This window comes from Miscanthus floridulus, chromosome 13, assembly GCF_019320115.1.
Source record: "Miscanthus floridulus cultivar M001 chromosome 13, ASM1932011v1, whole genome shotgun sequence".
Lineage (NCBI taxonomy): Eukaryota > Viridiplantae > Streptophyta > Magnoliopsida > Poales > Poaceae > Miscanthus > Miscanthus floridulus.
Genome location: NC_089592.1, coordinates 83,997,785 through 84,019,949, shown reverse-complemented (window position 1 = coordinate 84,019,949; position 22,165 = coordinate 83,997,785). Strand labels below are relative to the sequence as shown.

General features: G+C 48.0%; 1 protein-coding gene across 1 annotated transcript; it reads left to right on the top strand.

The window, feature by feature from the left end:
• Window positions 1-9,656: 9,656 nt before the first annotated feature.
• On the top strand, window positions 9,657-21,947 carry LOC136500622 (auxin response factor 21-like). The gene is made up of 13 exons (XM_066496020.1): window positions 9,657-10,046; window positions 10,997-11,095; window positions 11,202-11,258; window positions 11,346-11,510; window positions 11,597-11,681; window positions 11,885-11,975; window positions 12,117-12,281; window positions 12,358-12,480; window positions 18,336-18,411; window positions 18,494-18,632; window positions 18,803-20,583; window positions 20,689-20,879; window positions 21,335-21,947. Exons 1-13 carry the CDS (start codon window positions 9,888-9,890, stop codon window positions 21,486-21,488), a joined length of 3,285 nt encoding a protein of 1,094 aa, XP_066352117.1. The 5' UTR covers window positions 9,657-9,887; the 3' UTR covers window positions 21,489-21,947.
• Window positions 21,948-22,165: the final 218 nt, after the last annotated feature.

The following is a 22,165-nucleotide window of genomic DNA, read 5'->3' as shown; positions in this document are numbered from 1 at the left end:
GGTTGCAAAAAAAATAATAAGAGAGCAAGGCCCCGTTTGGCAGAGCTTCTTCACCGGCTTTAGGAGCCGTTTGGAGCCGTTTTCTACCAAACGGGGTAAAGTAAAATAGCTTCACTTGTGAAGCCCCTAAAAACATGCTCTCACAGTGATTTGGGGTGGGATGGAGCAAAAAAAAAAAAGTGGTTTCTCCCGGCTCCTCCTTCGGGCCCCTTAAAAACATGCTCTCACAGGGAAGCCATTTTGCCAAACGGTTTACCAAAACCGCTTCAGCTCCACCGGTGGAACTGTTCGTGCAGTTGAAGCCAAAAAAAATGACTTCACTAGTGAAGTGAAGCCCTGCCAAACAGGGCCAAGTATATCTGACTTTCTTAAGATTAATATCCACTTGCATACACCACGTGATACAACGGGCAATTGATTTGCCTTCCAGAGAATCAATATATTTATTACGTACACATATTTTTTTTATACGCAGCTTTTGACTTACGAGAATATGGTTCAGCGTTACTTTCATCAATTTGTAAGGACGTATTTCAAAATAGTCTGCGCTTTGTACGAAAAAATGCAAAAAAAAAAACAATACAAAGATAGTGCTGTTTCGGCCCATAATATGAATCGTGCGACGCAGAATGGTCGGTCATTGACTCCGCTCCAACCTGGTCCTAGGACGATCGATCCGATGGCAGCACGACTCACCTCATCCTCATTCGTCAGATGTCCAATGTTGCACCGAACTTGTCGACATCACAGGGTGCCATTCAGTTTCAAATGTGTTTTCAGGTCTTCAAACTTGTTCTTGAGATGTCATCAAACTCACGAAATGCCATTTTTAGGTCGCGCACTTGTTGTGGCGTAGGATGTTGTCTAGGTCCTAATATTTGTCATAGGGTAGTACGATCCAGATCAAAACGTACAGAACCCACGCCGCGATGGATTCATGTGTCGTAGCCCTTGACTAGGGGTCCCATAGTGTCCTGCGTGAGAGTAGCGTGCTCTAGCTACTTCCATCTCTCTCCCCTTCGGGGTTTAAGCAGATCGATGACACGTACATGCTGGTAGAGTCATGGCGGAATGGCGAAGCACGCAAAGAGAAGCATGGAAACGAAGCGCCAGAGGCCGACATATCAGCCCTACCCTCACGTGGGATCCAATGGTGAAGACGCAAGTCATGGGGATCCTAGTGGCATGACATTTGAGACTTTTGGACCCTGACGACACCGCCCCTGACATGAAATGTTTAAGAGTTCGGTGACCCAAATAAGATCTTAAAACAAGTTCACGAACCACTCATTTATTTTACTCTACTTTAATTTAGATGTTCGGAAACACTCCTTATAGGGCGTCGGTACCTCCCACTTGCCCATGCCGCCCCCGCCCGCGTTGCCCGCTCGCTCTGCTCACGGGACTGACCCCGCACTCGCTAGCGCCGCCCCCGCTCGTGCCCCTGCTGCCCGCCCGCGCCACGCACAGCGAGCCCTATGCGCTAGGCGCTCGCTCCCAGACTCACACCTCTCCTCGCGGTCGCACTCCATCCGCCTATCCCTGCCGAGGTCCGTGCCGTCGCGAGCTCCACACCGGCAACCTCCCCGCCACTCCGTGGCTTTGAGCTCCACGCCGGCATCGAACTCCACGTCGACGGGCCTCCATTCGTTCAAGCAGGAAGCAGATACTACTCTAAAAGCACATGTTGCAGTAGTATATTTCAAGTGTTTCAGACATTTTAGAGGTATGTTGTAAATGTTGTATATCGATGTTGCAAAAGTAGATCGGGATTCGGCACATATTGTAAAGGCTATACACGTATATTTCAAGTGTATGTTCCAAGTGATTTATCTATTCCAGACAAATGTTGCAGGTGTTTTGTCTGGATGTTGCAAATATAGATCTGAATGTTGCATATAAATGCATGTTGCAAGCATATGTTTTAAGTGTTTTCAGGTGTTTCATACGTATATTTACAAGTGTTTTATCTGGGTGTTGCATATGTTTGTAATGGTTTTCAAATGTTTTTCATGCGTTCTATCAAGTGTTTCATACGCTTATTTCAAGTGTTTTATCTATCTTCTTTTGTATGTTGCACTGGATGTTTCGAAAGTAAATCGGGTGTTGCACATGGGATACACGTGGAAAGCGGCCGGCGGCGCGGACGACGTCCGGGGTGGCACGGGCCCACTGCTAGTGCGCTCCCTCGCGAGCCCGACACGCTATGTGCTCGTTCGCTCCCTATGCAGGCAGCGTCCGGATGCTAGCGCCCGAATCGGACGTCCGGACGCTAGCAAGTCCGTTAGATGTTTGCACATGCGTGCGCAACATTGAAATGTTTTTTTGCTAAAGAAATGATTACCCTTTAGATAGACCATTTTTTAAACATGAAAAATATGCCCCTGTTCGCTTCTTTTATAATCTGTCTTTTTCAGTTTGTTTTTTCAGTCGAAACAGTGTTTTCTCTCACCACAAATCAGCCGGAACAGTGTTTTGGCTTGTTTTTTCAGCGAAGCGAACGGAGCCTATATAGTTACAAAAGATTCTTCCAGCATCTCGATAGTGAGATTGATCCCGTCGATGAATATGTCCTCAATATTTTGGATAGAGATATATTCATTCATCAATTTCCTTCTTGTTCCGTAACAATATTACTCAGTACATTATTCGGCATCCATGAGTGTTATAAAGCAGTTGATGGACACACATGCTGATGCGTACGGATGATGTATATGCATATATGTGTCATGTACAGGAATATGATTCTCCTGCGTGTCCTAAGAACAATGGAATCAACATATATCATCAATAGTATAAGAATGATGCACGGAACATATCAACAATGGTAGCTAGCAGCAGATAGAATATATACGCCCTGAATGCATGGTCAGCAGAGAAGCTATCTCTCCTTTCCTTCTATCAGCGATATTTTTTAGGTTATCCTAATTTTAGGTATGGTTAGCATAATAATACCTCATCAACGACCTAGCTTAATATCTCGTCATTCATTCCTCACTTTATTCTTCCAATTTATAGCAATGATATCTCTCCAGTGCTATATGCAAAGGTGTTTTAGTGGAACAAGCAATCTATAAACGTTCCGGACTGCAGGACATCTGAATTATTTCAATAGAGTTATCTGAAGAAACCCCTGGAAACCAAATTTTTTGTTGAGGGCAGCCATAGGCTCGATGTACATCGATGTTGAGGAACCGCTGCAATCCCGATCCTGAGCGAATCGTGGATGAACACTTAATTGTTGTCATGCTATAGAGTAGTTGGAAGGGAAAAACAGAAAGAAAAAAAAAACACATGGCTACGATGGATACGATGGAGCCGTGAGTTGGTCGGACGGACACAAATAAATGATGACGTGGAAGCAGGAGCTGAGGTATTAAGGGGTTATTATGGTAGATGAACAACTCATCTTGGCCTTGAACCGAAGCGAGCAATGTGATGTGAAGAGAGGTCTTCAATTACATTACGATCGAACATCAAGTGTCTGATGTTCATCGATCCTGCATGAGAGAATCGATCGACGTGGCCACATGGCTACCGCCGGCGGCACTTTACAAATTTGATCGATCCCAATGAATTCTTTTTTCCCCCTCAAATAATGATAGTGCATGCAGAATTTAAAAGGAATTCTTTTTTCACAATTTAATTTAATTATAAACCAAGTCACTAATTTAAAACAAGATTTCTAGGGACACGAGATAAGAATCCATCGCTTTCAGATATGGATCGGAGACGGAGACCATGCCTGGCCCGGCCTATCTCCATCTGCAATCAATCGTGATATCGTTGTCTTCATCATGGTAGTGTTATTAGTGTACTGGGAAATCTATACACGAAATGCATGTGTGCCAACGAGGAGAACCAAAAGATCTACAGGAGTATCAAATTATCATGCACACTTAGCAAGTTACTAATTTGCATGTCAAGTACATAGCCACACGCAGGAGTGTACGTAGTATGCTTCGGCCCATCATGCCACTGAATGTGAAGAAAGCAATGCAGATATGATTCGTCCACTACTGATCCATTAAAGTACTGGTGACTAAGCTGGAGGTGCCTGTCAGCTAGGAATGCTGATAATTGTAGCTCTATTCGTTTGACTTATAAGTCATACTTTTTCAATCAACAAATAATATTTTTCTCTCACAACAAATTAGTTAATGGTACTTTCAGTCATGGTTTATGAGCAAACGAACAGAGCCACGTGGCCCAAATGTTCAACAACATGCAGACCCTCTTTGGTTCTCTACTACTACTAATAATATAAGCTTTGCTTCAGCGATGATGACGTGAGTGATGTTCTATTAATTGAGCTGGCACGCTGACATGTTCTACATATAACACGCAAGGCCTGTAATGGGAAATCAGCCCATGTTTAGTTTGTGAAATTTGGATTTTGGGATTACTGTAGCACTTTCGTTTTTATTTGACAAATAGTGTCCAAACATTGACTAATTAGGCTTAAAACGTTTGTCTCGCAATTTCCCACCAAACTGTGCAATTAGTTTTTCTTTTCGTCTATATTTAATGCTCCATGCATAGGCCGCAAATATTCGATGTGACAGATACTGTAGCAACCTTTTTGAATTTTTGAGTCCACCTAAACAGGGCTCAATCCATCGTCGTCGTTGCCTGGAGCTAGCAACCGACACTGTACGCGTGTGCTGTATCAGCATCTTTAATATTCATCATTGATGGGCGTTTATTGCCTTGTTCGTTTGGCTGATAAGCCATAATTGAAAGTATCGTTGGCTGATTTATTATGAGAGAAAAAATATTATTCGTTGACTGAAAAAATATGGCTTATAAGTCAAGAGAACATAGCGTATATATAATATCCGGATACGCATGGAACAGATGCATCCACGAGCTAAGCGAACAGGCAGTAATGGGTATTTTGGAACAAATTGGGATAAACTCTGCGTAAACCAACCATGGTAATAACACACTATATGCCTCCATTTCTTTTATAAATGATAAAGGAAGGATTTTATTAGTTAACGATGTTGGCCTGGCTGTGCGTTTTGTATTCTACCGGCCAGAGTTCGACCCCCCCTGGGGGTGGATTTGTTGGCCGGAGGAGACGTAGTTTCTCTGCGTGTTGCCTCGTCTGTCCCACGCTAAAACACAAAGTCTAAGGCCAACACAGTTTCACGGGAGCTGCGGTGCCGCTGTGTATGGGTGGGGCAGAGGTTCGGAGATTTTCTCGACCTGCGTGAGAAGGTCTTTTTTTTAAGCACAATGCTCGGGAGTTGTCTTACCCCGCAGGTCGAGTTTTTCTACATTGTTCGGTCAACAAAAAAGGATAATTACATCGAGCTGGTAAAATAATCATGAACCTAACTTCTAACCTCTTTGATTGTGAAGGATCGAAAACGAAGAAAATTTTGTTTTACCTTCGTAAGACTATTCCATAAATGTGAGTCCCCACTTTTGTAATATGCCCAAGATAAAGACTTAGAGCTTAAATACTTGTTCTAAAATATTTACGGTTTTGCTAGCACATGGATGTCCGGATGGACGCCCATGGCTACAGTCCGTTTCCGCACCCATTTTGTGCGTCCACACAGGGCCCACGCCTGCCCGGACATCGCCCGCCCGTTCCTGTGTTTCACGCACCCATGCGGGGGGCCGCTGCCCAAACGTCGCCCACGCGGGGACCCCTCGCACCCCCTCCCGCTTCCCACACGATATACTTTTGAAACATGCACATGCAACAGTTGCAACATACAAAAGAAGTAAGATGAAACACTTAAAATATGCGTCTGAAACACTTGCAAAAACACCTGAAAACACTTGAAAACCATTGCAAACATATGCATCAAGCAGATAAAACACTTGCAGCATATATGTGGAACATATGCAACATCCAGATAAACACACTTGCAACATACGTCTGAACAACTGAAGACAATTGGGAACAGACGCTTGCAATATACGTGTACAACCATTACAACATATGCAACATCCCAATCCACTTTTGCAACATCCATATGAAACACTTGCAACATACCTCTGAAACATATGAAACACTTGAAACATACGCTTGCAACATGCGCTTTCAGCGCAACATGCATCTCCTTGCTGCTCGGGAGAATGGAGGCTCGTTCGCATGTAGAGTTCATCGGAGGCAGTGGCTCGAGGCGAGGAGCAGAGCTAGGTTGGCGAGCGAATCTTGGTGAAGAGAGGATAAGATGGTGCCCACATCGAGTTCAAGGAGGTGACAGACGGATCTCGGAAGAAGGGCAGCCGACGGTACTCGGCTCTCACCCCGAGTTCAAGGAGCCAGCGGTTCGGGGCGCGAGGGAGCAAGCGTGGGCGGCGCGGCAGGTGGGCGGGGAGGGCGGCGCGATGCCGGGTCAGAGCAGCGAGGAGGCGGTGGGTGTGCACTGTTTGCGCTGGTGGCCGGCAGGGCTGCAGGCGACGGCGCGACATTGCGCGTAGGCGGTGCGAGTTGTGCGCGGCCTGTGATGCGGTCGGGAAGGAAGAGGGCCACGATGCAGGATGACTAATTTCTTTTCTTTTAAACTCCCAAGCGGATAGGAGATGTGCAGTGTTTTTAATATCCATCAAGTCCCATTGTTATAAGTAAGTTGAAAAGTCATTTACTAAGAAGTGCAGTGTTTTTAATATCCATGTCATGAATTAAAAAAATATATGTGGGTGTGCGCACACACTCCTTTTCTTTTAGCTGACAAAGTATGCTCCATTAATTTGGCAAGGCAATACTTCCTTATTTGGTTATCACTTTGCAAAAAAAATATCTAAAACAAAATTAGTCTAATTTTTTAGCAATCCTCTTGGATTGCAAGAAAGACATCATGTAAGATTATAGACTACACAACACTGAGTTATTAGTGTTAGACGTCTCCCTATCGGCAGATGTTTCCTTTTCATCTGCTTGACCTCTTCTCAAAATTGTCCTCCACCTTTCGCGAATCCACGTTCCTCAACTTTCTAAAATAAATTGAAACCCTAACTATGTCATAGGAAAATCTCTAGATTTACATAAAAAAACTCAATATAGGTCCTCTACTTCCTGGGCCTCGTCAAAGTAGTACACTTCATTTTTATGAAAAATATTTTAAGACGTGATACTTGCTCAAAAGTATGAAGTAATAACTTCATGTTTCAAGCTAGCTTTAGATCATGTTCCATGAAGACGATTACGCCATCATATCATATTGCAGAACTGATAAGCCATCATTTTACTAGATGTGGCACCACTCTTCTTTTGCTCTGTTAATGAGGATTGTTAACATGTCAGTGACAATGTTGATCAAAAGAGAAAATGATAGGTCCCCGTGATGAAGGTCTTTCTTTGTTTGGAAAAAAGGTAACCAATCTTAGGTTCACATTAATTCATATGCTTCCGCCTGTTATTATAAAGATTTCAACCCATTTGATCCACTTAGGTAAAAAACCTTTCATACACAGTGTTTGTAACAAAGAAGGCCATCTAACCTTGTCATAGGTTTTCTCAAACTCTATTTTTAAAATTGCCCTGTTTAGTTTTCTTTTGGTGGAGTTTGTTCGTATATTGTCTTATTCATAATAGCAACCCCTTACAGACCCTTACATGATGCTGCGTTCTCTCATGAAAACCAATTGCGTTGAGCTTATTATGTGATCACACCATATTAACGTGTGATTAGTTGCCACTTTAGTAAAGGTTTTGAAACTAATGTTGAGCGGACAAATAGAACTATGTTGTTGTATTGACCCCGTTCGCTGGTCTGAAACTTGGCTGGAAAACACTGTTCTGGCTGAATTGTTGTGAGAGAAAAACACTGGTTGAAAAAATAAGCCGAGCAAGCTAAATATAGGGTAAGCCGAACAGGGTCATTAGGGTTTGCTTGTAACACCTTAGGAATGAGGATTATAACATCCAAATTCAAAGCTCAAACTTAACTATAGTAAATTCCCGTTGCGAAGACTTTGAACATCTGCTGTAGCCTTTAGGTCACCTTTTTTTTTTTGACAAATGCTTTAGGTCATCTTTAGTTACTTGCCAAAGCTTTGCTGAGGAGAACTGCACCTCCTCGGTCAGCATTTCGTTCTGAACTCTCGGTGCAGCTGCTTGTGATCATGTGGACAAGAAACCTACATATTTCCCCTGTTGGTACGTATCTTTGACCATTAGCAACGATTTTGCCTTGCAATTTTCCACGCGTTTACACGAAACGACGAAGCAATAATATAGAGTTGTAGGAAAGCATTTCTAATACATTTTATACCATCATCTGTATATTCTTCAAGAGTTCAGAACCAAAAGATCAAAGAGTGGAAAGCCGTAAAAAAGCTGGTCTACCATTGCAACAGAGTATTTAATTTATATGTATGTACACTTGCTTTTGGAAAACTATCGGCCTGTTCGATAGGCCGTAAACGATCGTATACGATCATGTATTATAAGCTGAAACAATATTTTTCTCTCACACTAAACCAGTCAAATTAGCTGGCAGTAAATAATCCACGATCCAGCCCAGTCAACCGAACAGGCTGTATTTACTTCGTTCAGAATATAGTCCCAATCGTTTCTGTGCGTGGTCAAGAAGACACCCTTTTTATTTTGACTGGACGAAGAAGCAGTACATATCACTCATCATCCACAGGTGTGTTATTATACATGTTTCCCCTCCTGTCACTATTGCACAAATAATTCTGCTATAGACAGCACTACTATCGTAGTGGTTAAGCGCTTGCTTTTGCAGCCTTAATTTAGTTTGGTCTCGCCTAACAGTGGTTAAGCTTCTGGTCCTCTAGTTGACGTGTTCCATCAACTAGACAACGGCCCCAATCCAGCAAAAAGCACACTTACGCACAATACTATTTTTAGTTTATTATTATTACTCCATCAACATGTCCCAAGTGTGTGAATTTATGGAACAGAATTTGTGTTGCAGAAAACAGTACAAGTACATGCACTGTCACAAAGCCAAGAAAGTTCATTTGTTCAAATAATGTCCGTTTTCAGCTTTTTCTCTCAAAGTCACAAAACTAGAAACAAAAGGGTACTAGTAGCAAAATCAAAAGAAAAAGAGGGAAATAAAAATAAAAAGTAAGACAAAAGGGTGGAGCCGACATTGGTTGGAGTGTCACAAATGTTGTAAAGTACAATTAATGCTACAAGCCGTCTCCATGATTATCCAATGATTATAAACATCAAACTGCAAAAAGAAAAAACAATCATTCCATAGGCACTAAAATCAGGTTAACACAAAGCATATTCCACCATAAAGACATTTGTTAAAGTAGTGTTTTTTTTTCCTCACAATAAACGGGCAGGATCTTGCAAAATCCAATATGTTTTACTGTTTATTTGATTTGCCTAAGAAACCGCGTGCTACTGAAAAAAAAATAACAGGGCCTGCTGTTTATTACAGTAAGTATGCTTACCACACGTGGAAGTGGAATTTTATTGAAAAAATTCTTGCGGCTATGGTTTTCTCGAGCCAGTAAAAAAAGGAAACAGAAAGGTTCACACGTGCAGAGGCACACCACACGCTCGAGCGTGCGAGTCCTGCATTGCTCCAGATGTGCTCTGATTAATCAATGAGCTAATCAGCAAGGCCAAGCAACTGAGTGGCAATTAACAAGTGGTTTAACAGTACGGCGTCCAGTGCCCAGTGGGCAGCATGAGCAAAACGACACTGCGTCGCTACTCGCTAGTGCTTATTCTATTACTCCTTTCTCTGCCGCTACCGGGCCTCTGCTTTCTCCTCCTCTTGGGGCTGCTTGCCTGCTTGCGAGCTGCTCCTCAAACCCGCCTTCTTCCTCGCCGGCCGCCCGGGCCTGGCGATGCCTCCCGGTCAGCGGCGGCGGCGGAGGAGGAGGTAGTTAGCTCGAGGTTGGGTGACTGGTGGTCGCCGGCGTCGGAGGCGGGGATGGCGGCGGCGCCGGCGCCGGCGCCGGGGACGAGCTCCGGTGGGGCCGGGCGCACCAAGGAGAACCAGGAGCTGTGGTATGCGTGCGCGGGGCCGCTCGTGACGCTGCCGCCGGTGGGGAGCCTCGTCGTCTACTTCCCCCAGGGACACAGCGAGCAGGTCCCTTCCCTCCCTCGCGGCGATTCTTGATCAAAGCTGCCGTTTTTCCAACCCCCCAAGCTCCCGATGAGCGAGATTGCTCCTTCTATTTATGAAATTTGTTGTCTTGTTGCGATTTTCTGTGGCGTACTTCGGCTTGTCTCTTTCTTGTCGCCTCCTCGTGTTCTCCGGAGATGTGCGCCGCGCGCGTGTCATTCCATGGTTGGTTCGCCATTCGGTGGCAACTAGTTCTTGGAGCTTCGCCGCCAAATGCTTGCTTTCCATTTGTCTCCTGACAAAAACATTTTTTCCCAGGTGGCTTTTTGTACAGCAGCGCGAGAAAATTGTCTGCTCACAATTAAGGCTTAGTTTTGTGGTTGTTAGTAATGTTATTGTATTCCAACTAATTTTAGCTTTTTTGGGGGCGACGTAACAGAACACAAAGTATTTTATGCCGCTTGCGTGATGTTCTACAATTGCTCGTTGATACTTGATCATCTGCTTTGCCAAGGCTGATGCTTAACTCACATGATAGTTCTATATTTATTGTCTGTGATGTTGAGCTCTCGTTTGCCATGTATAGCTTAATATACATTTTTGAGTGGTTACTGGTTAGACAAGCAGTAAACATTTTTTTGCCATTAAGCCTCCCTTGTCCTGTCTATTTGATCATGTTCTAGTGCGAACAAAATAATTAGGGAATTAGGGCCTGGTCTTAGTTATCTACGTCTGTCTTTGGCTGTTTGCCCAACTAAAACGGAGTTTCATATGAAATGCCTGTGTATTGTGTGCCAGTTTTATATTAAAGTTACATAAAAGCTGTTCCGCAAAAAAAAAAAAAAAAAAAAAAAAAAAGTTACATAAAAGCTAAAAGATAAACCAGTTAAAAAACCACTTGTTTATTTGTTGTGAGAGTTGTCTGGAGTTCCATGGTGAACAATTCTTATTCCTTTCCTTGATGCCAATTTCAGGTAGCAGCATCTATGCGAAAGGATGCAGATGCCAAAATTCCGAGCTATCCAAATCTTCCATCTAAGCTTATATGCATACTCCGTAGTGTCACTATGCTAGTAAGAAATGCTTCTTTCAATACAGTATGAAAAATAACTGCTGTTGAACTAGTTCTCTTTTATGTGAACGATTTTGATTAATGTGTCTCTCAACAAAATTTGACAGGCTGATCCTGACACAGATGAGGTTTATGCTCGAATGACTCTCCAACCAGTTAGCAATGTAGGTCATACTTCCCTATCTTCAATTATGTCATCTGTATTATAGGATGTACCTGTACCACCTTGAATTTGGAATTGGTACTGTTAGGTGACGCATTGTGACAAGGAGACGTTGCTGGCAACAGAGCTTGCACTGAAACAAACCAGACCACAGACAGAGTTCTTTTGTAAAACACTGACTGCAAGTGATACAAGCACTCATGGAGGTTTCTCTGTGCCACGGCGTGCTGCAGAGCGAATTTTCCCCCATCTTGTAAGAATACTTTACATCCTATAATGGCAAAAGCTGAATTGTTGGCTTTCTTAATTGTTCTAATCTGTCTGCGCTGCACTGTACAGAACTTCTCAATGCAGCCTCCTGCTCAGGAACTGCAGGCCAGGGATTTGCACGATGCAATTTGGACATTCCGTCATATATACCGAGGCAAGTCTGTAAAAAAATACTGCACCAAGTTTCCTACTGGCCATGAAAGGAACTAATAAAAGTTCGTCTAGTCCTTATTCAAATATCACTTATCTTCTTTAATTTCATAATTTTATCAGTAACATGTACTCATAATAAACCTATCTTGCTATTTCATAAACACATTGTTTCATATTTTATTAAAAGTTTTCTTCCTTCATCAGGCCAGCCTAAAAGGCATTTGCTGACTACTGGCTGGAGCCTATTTGTCAGTGGAAAGAGACTCCTTGCTGGCGACTCAGTCCTGTTTATTAGGTAAAGTTTGGAGAGTGAAGACCTTGTCTTTCTGTGAATGTTTATCTGATTGCTGTTATGGTATTCTTTGGCAGTCGGTATAGTAAATTAGTCTACACAGAGTATAACTAAAGCTGCTGAGCTTCCTGCCTGTGATTGTAGGGACGGAAGACAGCAACTCCTCTTGGGGATAAGGCGGGCAAATAGGCAGCCTGTTAACCTCTCATCATCTGTTTTGTCTAGTGACAGTATGCATATTGGAATTCTTGCTGCTGCAGCCCATGCAGCAGCTAATAACAGCCAATTCACAGTATTCTATAATCCAAGGTAAATAGCATCTTCTGTAATATATAAAGAAGTAATGTACTGAAAGTTTCAATTAGACTGCTTTTATCTCTTTCAGGGCTAGTCCTTCAGAATTTGTTATTCCTTTTGCCAAGTACCAGAAGGCTGTCTATAGCAACCAACTATCACTTGGCATGCGGTTTAGAATGATGTTTGAAACTGAAGAATCTGCAACAAGAAGGTATAAATTTCCATCTCTAGTTAATGTTTAGACTGTGTAGTTGTTATGGTGGGCCGGACCTACCAGAGAAGGAGGAGGAATAGTGGCTGAGAGAAGGGGGGGAAACGCGCGAGGCGCGCTGGGCGCGGTCACCGCGCCCCAGGCCGGTTTTCCCCTTCAGCGAGAGTTTGTTAGATCGGGAGAGAAAATAGGGATTTGTTTCTATCTTTGTAACAAGAAAGCCTATATGGCATAGACAGAGAATTAAGAAAAGGGTAGCCTGGGATTGAGATTCATTCTCCCCTGGGCCCTCGGGCGTTACTGTTCATCATCATCTCTGTGTCAATCTCGCCCCCCCCAAACCCTCAGCTGCAGCACGGCGCCGTCACGCCGCCGTCCTGCCAAGCCACGGCTCGCCTTCTCCCCTCCATACTTTCTCCGCAGCAAGGCGCGCCATAACAACCTGGTATCAGAGACCATGGCTTCATCCTCTTCCCCCCAGCCCACCACCACTGATGCCGCCGCCAACGCGTTCACCTCCGCCCCACCGCTCACCACCCAGCCGCTCGCCATCACCACCAGCCCCCAGCTGATCGCCGTCACCACCAGCTCCCAGCTGATCGCCGTCACCACCAGCCCCCAGCCGATCATCCCCACCCTCCCGATGGCATACTCCCAGCCGCCGGCCTCTCCCCAAACACCGCAGGAGGCCTTCAACCAACTCACGGCTGCCATCTACGGGATGCAACATCAGCTCGGCGCCCTGGCCGTGCGCGTGACGGCCCTGGAGGATCGCAGCCCCGCTCCTTCGGCGCCCTTACCGCTGTACGGCATGCCGGGGTATGGCGGCATTCCCCCCCTGCCAGCAACGGAGCCGGTGATCTCCGCGCTCGGAACCACGCCGCCATTCCACAACCCCTACCAGCCGCAGCGCCCGCAGCCACAACTGCCATCACCACCACCCCCATCCACCGCTGTCCCCATCACACATATCAGCTTCCCACCCTCACCATCGCCGGTCCCGTCCCTCTCGTCCATCTTGAACGGGCCAAGGGCGCCAAACCCCACCCCCACGCACCTGCCTCCGCCGCTCCTGCACGTCCAAGAACAGTCGGCCGGTGGCCACGGTCCGCGCTTTCCCAAGCTGTCCCTCCCCACTTATGAGGGCAAGGAGGACCTGCTCGGATGGCTGAACACCTGCGAACAATTCTTCCAAGGGTACCAGACTCGCGCCACGGATCGGGTGTGGTTCGCGTCCTACCACTTGCAAGGCACGGCGCGCCAGTGGTACCTCGATCTTGAGGGGGACACGGGCCGCCCGTCGTGGGATGATTTCAAACGGTTGTGCCAACAGCGCTTCGGTCCGCCGCTCAGCTCCAACCACCTAGCGGACCTCGCTCGGCTGCCGTTTACCTCCACGGTAGACGCTTACATGGAAGCCTTCCAGGCCCGGGCAGCGCACGCGGGCACCCTGACGACGCTCCAGAAGGCGCAGCTTTTCACCGGGGGACTGCCGGAACAGATCCGCGTCGAAGTGGAACTCCAGGAGCCTCAAGACCTGCAGCGAGCCATGCGACTGGCGCGGGCGTACGAGCGGCGCAACACAGCCGCGCTGCTGGCCCTACCGGCGCCCGCTGCGCGCCCACCGCGCCGCCCACTGCCTGCCCTGCCGGCCCCAACCCCGCCAACAGGCGCTGCGACGTCCAGTGGGTCGAACGCTCCAGCAGCGCGCCTGTTCAAGCGCCTGTCACCGGAGGACATGGCCCTTCGCCGCAAGCAGGGGCTGTGCTATAACTGCGACGAGCCGTACGTCCGGGGGCACAAGTGTGCGCGCCTCTTCTTCCTGGAGGTGGCGGATTACACGGTCGAAGAGCCCGCCGAGGACGACCCAACACCAGCGGCGGACATCACTGAGAACCCGCCGTTCGACCCTGAGGCCCCCATGATCTCCCTCTCCGCGATCACCGGCATCCGCACGGAGGAGACGATGCAGCTCCGCGTTCATCTGGGCTGCCACGAGCTCACGGCCCTGCTCGACTCCGGTTCCACGCACAACTTCATCAGCACCGGGGCAGCGAGGCGCGTCGGCCTCCCCTTCAGCGACAGTGCGGGCGCGCACGTGGTCGTCGCGAACGGCGATCGCGTGACCTGCCGCGGCCTCGCCTCGGCCATGGGCGTGCGCATCGGGGCGGAGACGTTCAAGGTCGACTGCTACTCGATTCCGCTGGAGTGCTACGACATGGTGCTTGGCATAGCCTGGCTGCGGACTCTCGGTCCGGTACTGTGGGACTTCGACACCCTCTGCATGGCCTTCAACCGTCAGGGACGCCGGGTCCTTTGGCGGGGCATCGGGGCCTCGGGCGCGCCCGGCCAGTTCACAGGACGCCTCCATGCTGGTCGTCTCTACTCCGCCAAGGGCACCGAGGGGGCCTTGCTGGAACGCCTCCTTGACGCTTACGACGACGTCTTCGCAGCACCTACGGGCTTGCCGCCGGCGAGGCCCTGTGATCACCGGATCCACCTCAAACCGGCCACCGAGCCTGTCGCCGTTCGGCCCTACCGCTACCCCCAGCTACAAAAAGATGAGCTGGAACGGCAATGTGAAGAAATGCTGCAGCAGGGAGTCATCCGCCCCAGCACCTCTCCATTTTCAGCGCCTGTACTCCTTGTCAAAAAGGCAGACGCCTCCTGGAGGTTCTGCGTGGACTACAGGGCGCTGAACGCAGCGACGGTGAAGGATAAGTTCCCCATCCCTGTGGTGGAGGAGCTCCTCGATGAATTGCATGGCGCCAAATTCTTCACCAAGCTAGATCTCCGGTCCGGATACCATCAGGTTCGCGTGCATCCTGATGACGTAGCCAAGACGGCGTTCCGGACACATCAGGGCCATTTCGAGTTCCTCGTCATGCCCTTCGGGCTCTCAAATGCGCCGTCCACGTTCCAGGCGCTCATGAACTTCGTCCTCAAGCCGTTCCTGCGCCGGTGCGTCCTTGTTTTTTTTGATGATATACTGGTGTACAGTACTACCTGGACAGCACACTTGCAGCAGCTTCGCGCCGTTCTCGACGTCCTCCGCGAGCACCGCCTCCACATCAAGCGCTCCAAGTGTGCTTTCGCTGAACCGTCGGTGCATTACCTCGGTCACGTCATCTCCGGGGAGGGCGTCGCCATGGACACCGCCAAGGTGAGCGCGGTCCAGGCGTGGCCGCAGCCAAGGGCAGCCAGGGGGCTGCGCGGCTTCTTGGGTCTCGCTGGGTATTACCGGCGCTTCATCCGCGACTATGGGACCATCGCCGCCCCCCTGACGCAGCTGCTGCGCAAGAACAGCTTCCAGTGGACAGAGGCGGCGTCCACAGCCTTTGCTGCGTTGAAGACGGCGCTATCTACAGCGCCCGTGCTGCACCTGCCGGATTTCAGCCGCGACTTCATCGTCGACTGCGACGCCTCTGGCTCGGGGTTCGGCGCGGTCCTGCACCAGGACGCCGGCCCGATCGCCTTCTTCAGCAGGCCGTTCGCCGCGCGTCACCTCAAGTCCGCAGCCTATGAACGGGAGCTCATCGGGTTGGTGCAGGCGGTCCGCCATTGGCGGCCCTACCTGTGGGGGCGCGCGTTCATCGTCCGCACTGACCACTACGCCCTGAAGTTCCTACTTGATCAACGACTCTCGACGATCCCGCAAAACCATTGGGTGAGCAAGCTGTTCGGCTATGATTTCAGGGTGGAATTTCGCCAAGGCCGCCTCAACGTCGTCGCCGACGCACTGTCCCGGCGGGACGGCGAGACACCACTGCTCGCGGCGCTCCCAGGCCCAGCGGCCTCTCTCGCAGCGCTGTGTGCCCCTGCGTTCCAGCTCTTCGCTGATCTGCGCAGCGAGCTGGAGGCCTCCGCTGGACTGCGCGCCCGTCGCGACGCCGTCATGGCGGGCGCCCATGGTGAGGACTGGCGGGTGCACGAGGGCCTCCTCCTCCATCACGGTCGTGTGTTCGTCCCCGCTGCGTCCCAGGTGCTCGACGACGTGCTTCAGCTCGCGCACACCGGGGCACATGAAGGCATCCAGAAAACACTTCAGCGCCTTCGCGCCGAGTTCTATGTGGAGCACGACCGGCGCGTCATTCGCGATTTCGTGCGGGCTTGCGCGACGTGCCAGCGCAACAAGACCGAGGCTCTCCACCCGGCCGGCCTTCTTCAGCCTCTGCCGGTGCCGTCCCAGGTGTGGGCGGACATCTCCATCGACTTCATCGAGGCGCTGCCCAAAGTCCACGGTAAAAGCGTGATCCTCACCGTCGTGGACAGGTTTTCGAAGTACGCCCACTTCATCGCCCTGGGGCACCCGTACACGGCGGCTTCGGTGGCCCGCGCCTTCTTCCACGACATCGTTCGGCTGCATGGCTTTCCCGACTCCATCGTCAGCGACCGCGACCCCGTCTTCACCGGTCGCGTCTGGCGTGATCTCTTTCGCCAGGCGGGTGTCCAGCTGCGCCTCAGCACGGCCTTCCATCCCCAGACGGATGGCCAGTCCGAGGCCGTCAACAAGACAATCGGCATGTACTTGCGTTGTCTCACCGGCGACCGCCCCCGGGATTGGCTGGATTGGCTTCCATGGGCCGAGTTCTGCTACAACATGGCCTTCCATTCGGCGCTCCGCACGACGCCATTCACCGTCGTCTATGGGCGGCCTCCGCCCGACTTGCTGCCATACACGCAAGGACAGGCGCACACGGCGGCCGTTGATGCCATGCTGGCTGACCGCGACGAGTTCCTGGCAGAAGTTCGCGCGCGCCTCCTTCAAGCTCAAGAGCATGCCCGTCATGCCTATGACGCCAAGCACCGCGAGCTCACATTCTCTGTTGGCGATTGGGTGTGGCTCCGGCTTCTTCATCCCCCGACGAAGGCGCTGGTGCCTGGGGGCCGGGGCAAGTTGGGGCCGAAGTTTGCTGGTTCGTACCAAGTCGTTCAGCAGATCAACAAGGTGGCTTATCGGCTGCGCCTACCCGAGGGCGCCCGGATTCATGACGTCTTCCACGTGGGGGTGCTCAAGCCATTCCGTGGTGATCCCCCAGCAGACGTTCCGGCGCTGCCGCCGTTGCGCCACGGGCGTCCGCTCTTGCGCCCAGAACGTGTGCTGCGTTCCAGCCTGCGCCGCGGGGAGTGGCACGTTCTCGTGCAGTGGGCTGACATGCCGGCGTCGGAAGCCTCCTGGGAGCATGCTGCAGAATTCAAAGTGGCGCACCCCGACTTTCAGCTCGAGGACGAGCTGTTCCCCGAGGAGGGGAGAGATGTTATGGTGGGCCGGACCTACCAGAGAAGGAGGAGGAATAGTGGCTGAGAGAAGGGGGGGAAACGCGCGAGGCGCGCTGGGCGCGGTCACCGCGCCCCAGGCCGGTTTTCCCCTTCAGCGAGAGTTTGTTAGATCGGGAGAGAAAATAGGGATTTGTTTCTATCTTTGTAACAAGAAAGCCTATATGGCATAGACAGAGAATTAAGAAAAGGGTAGCCTGGGATTGAGATTCATTCTCCCCTGGGCCCTCGGGCGTTACTGTTCATCGTCATCTCTGTGTCAATCTCGCCCCCCCCCCAAACCCTCAGCTGCAGCACGGCGCCGTCACGCCGCCGTCCTGCCAAGCCACGGCTCGCCTTCTCCCCTCCATACTTTCTCCGCAGCAAGGCGCGCCGTAACAGTAGCTGTCCTATCAACTTCGAAATCACTTTAGAAAAAGATTAGTGGATCCTCTTGAGTACAATTAGCTAATATAGAATTTAGCATTCTGGTGCATCTAGAATACTTGTGTATCATGTTATGAACTGCATGTGGTTTTCTCTACCTAGATTTTTACAGTTCTTTCTGAGAACTAGGATCTTTTGTCAACTGCCTGCAGGTACATGGGAACAATAACTGGTATAAGTGATATGGATCCTGTAAGGTGGAAAAACTCCCAATGGCGCAATATTCAGGTTTGACCTGATCAGTCAAACTAAATACTCAAACCTTGCAGCGTCTCCCTTCGATTTTTAAGATAAGTGTTTGTATATGCAGGTTGCATGGGATGAAGCAGCACCAAGTGAGAGACGCACCAGGGTTTCCCTTTGGGAGGTTGAACCTGTTATAGCTCCATTCTTCATTTATCCCTCGCCATTGTTCACTGCAAAACGTCCGAGACAACCTGGGATAACAGGTAAATACAGAAGTACAATTATTGGCCCTACAGCATTCAATTCTATTAATGAATAGTATTAGTGCATGTATCATTGAAGTTCTTAATTGCATTTCCTTTCAAATTGATAATACTAATTTCCTTGTCTGTGTACTTGATAAATTCTTGTTATATTCTGATCATATCTGTAGATGACGATAGCTCAGAAATGGACAATCTTTTTAAGCGGACCATGCCATGGTTTGCTGAGGAGATTGGCAAGAAAGATCTGAGTACTCAAAACAGTTTAGTTCCTGGATTAAGTTTAGTTCAGTGGATGAACATGCAACAGAACTCCTCTCTTGCCAACACAGTTATGCAACCGGAATTGCTAAATCCGTTAGCTGGAAAACCTGTACAAACTCAGGCTGCAGCTGATCTATCTAGGCAAATTAGCTTCCAGCCCCAGTTCCTACAACAAAATAACATCCAGTTCAACACTTCGCTTTTACCTCCCCAAAACCAGCAGACCGAACAGTTAGCAAACGTAATAGCTACACCAAACCAATTGGGAAGTGCTATAGTACAACAAAAGGTAGTTCAAAATTGCAGTTCTGAACAGAAACAGAATCCGGTAACTCAACAATTGCAGGTCAGCCAACCAATGATTAGTATGGCACAGCCTCAACTTGTCCATACTCAAGTCCAGCAACCTCAAGTCATTCTCCAGGCTCAGCCTCAGCATCCTCAAGTCATTGTCCAAGCTCAACTACAGCAACAGCAACCTCTGGTTCAAAATCACACCACCATACAAGGTGGTCTTCAACAAATCCAGCTTCTGCAGCAACAGCATCCTCATCTGCAGCAGCAGCAGGTTCAGCAGTCAGTGCAGGAACAACAGCAAATAAAGATACAGCCTTTTCATCAGGTACCTAATGACGCAGACATGGTAACACAGTTATCTGATCAGATGAAAATACAACTATTGAAGGCTCTACAACCACAGCAGCCTCTGGTCATGGAACAGCAGAAAATGATATTGGATTTGCAGCAACAAGCAGTAAATTCTCATTCAACTGCTCAGCAGTGCTCACAGGTAGCTACCCAAGTGGTAGGTTTGCATAGCAGTAGCACTATTCAGTACCCGACGCAGCAAAAGATTCAACCTCCCAAACCAATTCACGAGTTTCCTGGGAATGCTGTTTCTATTGTAAAATCAGAAATTGTCACCTCCATGGGTGCTCGCTCTTTGCATGTGCCTGGCGGAGTGCAGTCAATGAAGACGGATGATGTTCCCTCTTCTTCAACATCACCATCCACAAACAATAATCCTGTTATTTTGCGATCAACTCCAAGTAGCTCCAAGAACCAATGTTTACCTACTGCAGCAAAGGCTCCTCAATCATCTGTTGTATTGGGTTCTACACTTGAACAGGGTATGAAACCTTTTGAGAGTACACAGCACACAATGGTGATTCCCAAGATGACTGAAGAAAGGCCAGCTACTGGACAAGACTACATGAACAGCACTCAGATGGATTATTTGGATACATCCTCTTCAGCGACTTCAGTTTGCCTTTCTCAGGCTGACGGATCACTGCAACAAAATTTTCCACCTTCATCCTTCAATCAGCATCAACCGTTGAGAGAAACGGTTCCAGATAGCGAGTTTGAGGTTACAGATGCAGGAAATAACTTTCTATTTGGGGCAAACATTGATGGCCATATGGAGCCTCTTAATGAAGACTCTTTGCTTGGAACTACCTTTGAAACTGAGAAGTACATGGATCAGATGCCAGGAAATGGCATCTCTAACTACATTTCATCAAAGGATTCTCAACAAGAGTTATCATCTTCAATGATTTCACATTCATTTGGTGTTGCTGATATTGCATTCAATTCCATAGATTCATCAATCAATGATATCCCATTCTTAAATAGAAATTCCCGGGCTCCAGGTCCTGCTCATCAACGGATACGAACATACACCAAGGTGTGTTATTTGGCTTTGCTCCAATTTTGTCATTCACAACAAATGTAACATTCACTCTTTGCATAAGGACTGTACTGAGCTCCTGATCAAGGGACTTATCTGCAGGTGCACAAGCGTGGTGCTGTTGGAAGATCAATTGACATCAACAGATATTCTGGATATGATGAACTGAAGCATGATATTGCCCGTATGTTTGGTATTGAGGGGCAACTCAGTGACCAAAATAGAGTTGGCTGGAAGCTAGTATATGAAGATCACGAGAAGGATGTTCTATTAGTTGGTGATGACCCATGGGAGTAAGTCATTTAAGCTTTTTATTTACATTTGTCTAAAAAAATAGCTAGCATATGAAAGGGAAAAGAAAAGTGGCTAGCATGATGGATTTCTGCAATTGAGTGGCTCATGAACAGTAAAATCAATGGTGACAGTGGGGCAATGCAATACCTGAAACCATTTTGATATTTTGATTGACGCCTCAGTCTTAGTTGTGATATTCATATGGTTCCGTGAGTAGAGTGATAACTATAACTTTGAGCAAACACACTTCCTGATAAAAAGATGTGGAGAAGCTCTAAAATCAATTGTTTTGGGTTTTGACTGTGGAACTGCAAAATTCTGCCATGGTCTCATCTGATTGAGAAATTGAAAGAGTTCGATCAAATTTTCATCAATTCTTCAACCATATCCAATTTCCAAATTTGACTCTTTCTGCCACATTGGTTGCTAAAGATTGGTGGCTATGCATTTGCAGGGACTTTGTGAACTGCGTGCGGTGCATCAGGATTCTTTCACCACAGGAAGAAAGGCAAATGAGATTGGCCAGTGACTATGGAGACAGCTTTCTTGGAAACCAAGCATGCAGCAGTTCAGATGGGGGTCACCCGTGGAGGGTCACCGGTGACTAGAAAGCAGACACTGTCAACACTTTGCACTAGCTGGCACCACAATGTTGGTATAATCCGTCCCACGATAGCAAGAACATGATCCGCGATGATTATAATCTAGGGTCCAGATGTCTGAGCACAAACTTTTACACTTGGATGATCGTGCAAACAGTTAACATTTAAAAAAAAATGTTGCAATTCAGTGAAATTCCTACAGGAAATGTACTTCATGGTCTGTCTCTGCTGTAGTCTCGTAGATGTAGCGCTTCTATTGTGCTATGTTTTGGCGGCCTTACAATCCATATACTACAGTTACCCTGCCTATGTATTATATACAATATATCGGCCTTGTATATCCTTTTGCTGCAACTTAGTTGAAAAGCTGAAACCCAGAGGCTGTTAGGTACAAGTACAGCCATTCATAATTTGCCACAGATACAGATCTGAGTGGAGAAATGAATTCAATTTACATATGCTTCATTGTTTGTGAACCTACCTTGATCGCCTTTAATTTGTTCGGTTCCTCTCAAAACACTAGGGCCTTGTCTCCAAATTCCAAGTTTTTTCACTCTCTCTCCGTCACATCAATTTTTAGCCGCTTGCATGGAGCATTAAATGTAGGTAAAAAAAATAACTAATTGCATAGTTTAGTTGGAAATCACGAGATGAATCTTTTGAGCTTAGTTGGTCCACGTTTG

Excerpts from the sequence above, each read along its gene's own strand:
- LOC136500622 (XM_066496020.1), top strand. The coding sequence starts at position 9,888 with ATGGCGGCGGCGCCGGCGCCGGCGCCGGGGACGAGCTCCGGTGGGGCC. Across the intron at positions 11,096-11,201 it reads TCCGTAGTGTCACTATGCTA|GCTGATCCTGACACAGATGA; the intron begins GTAAGAAATGCT and ends AAAATTTGACAG. Across the intron at positions 11,976-12,116 it reads GACTCAGTCCTGTTTATTAG|GGACGGAAGACAGCAACTCC; the intron begins GTAAAGTTTGGA and ends CTGTGATTGTAG.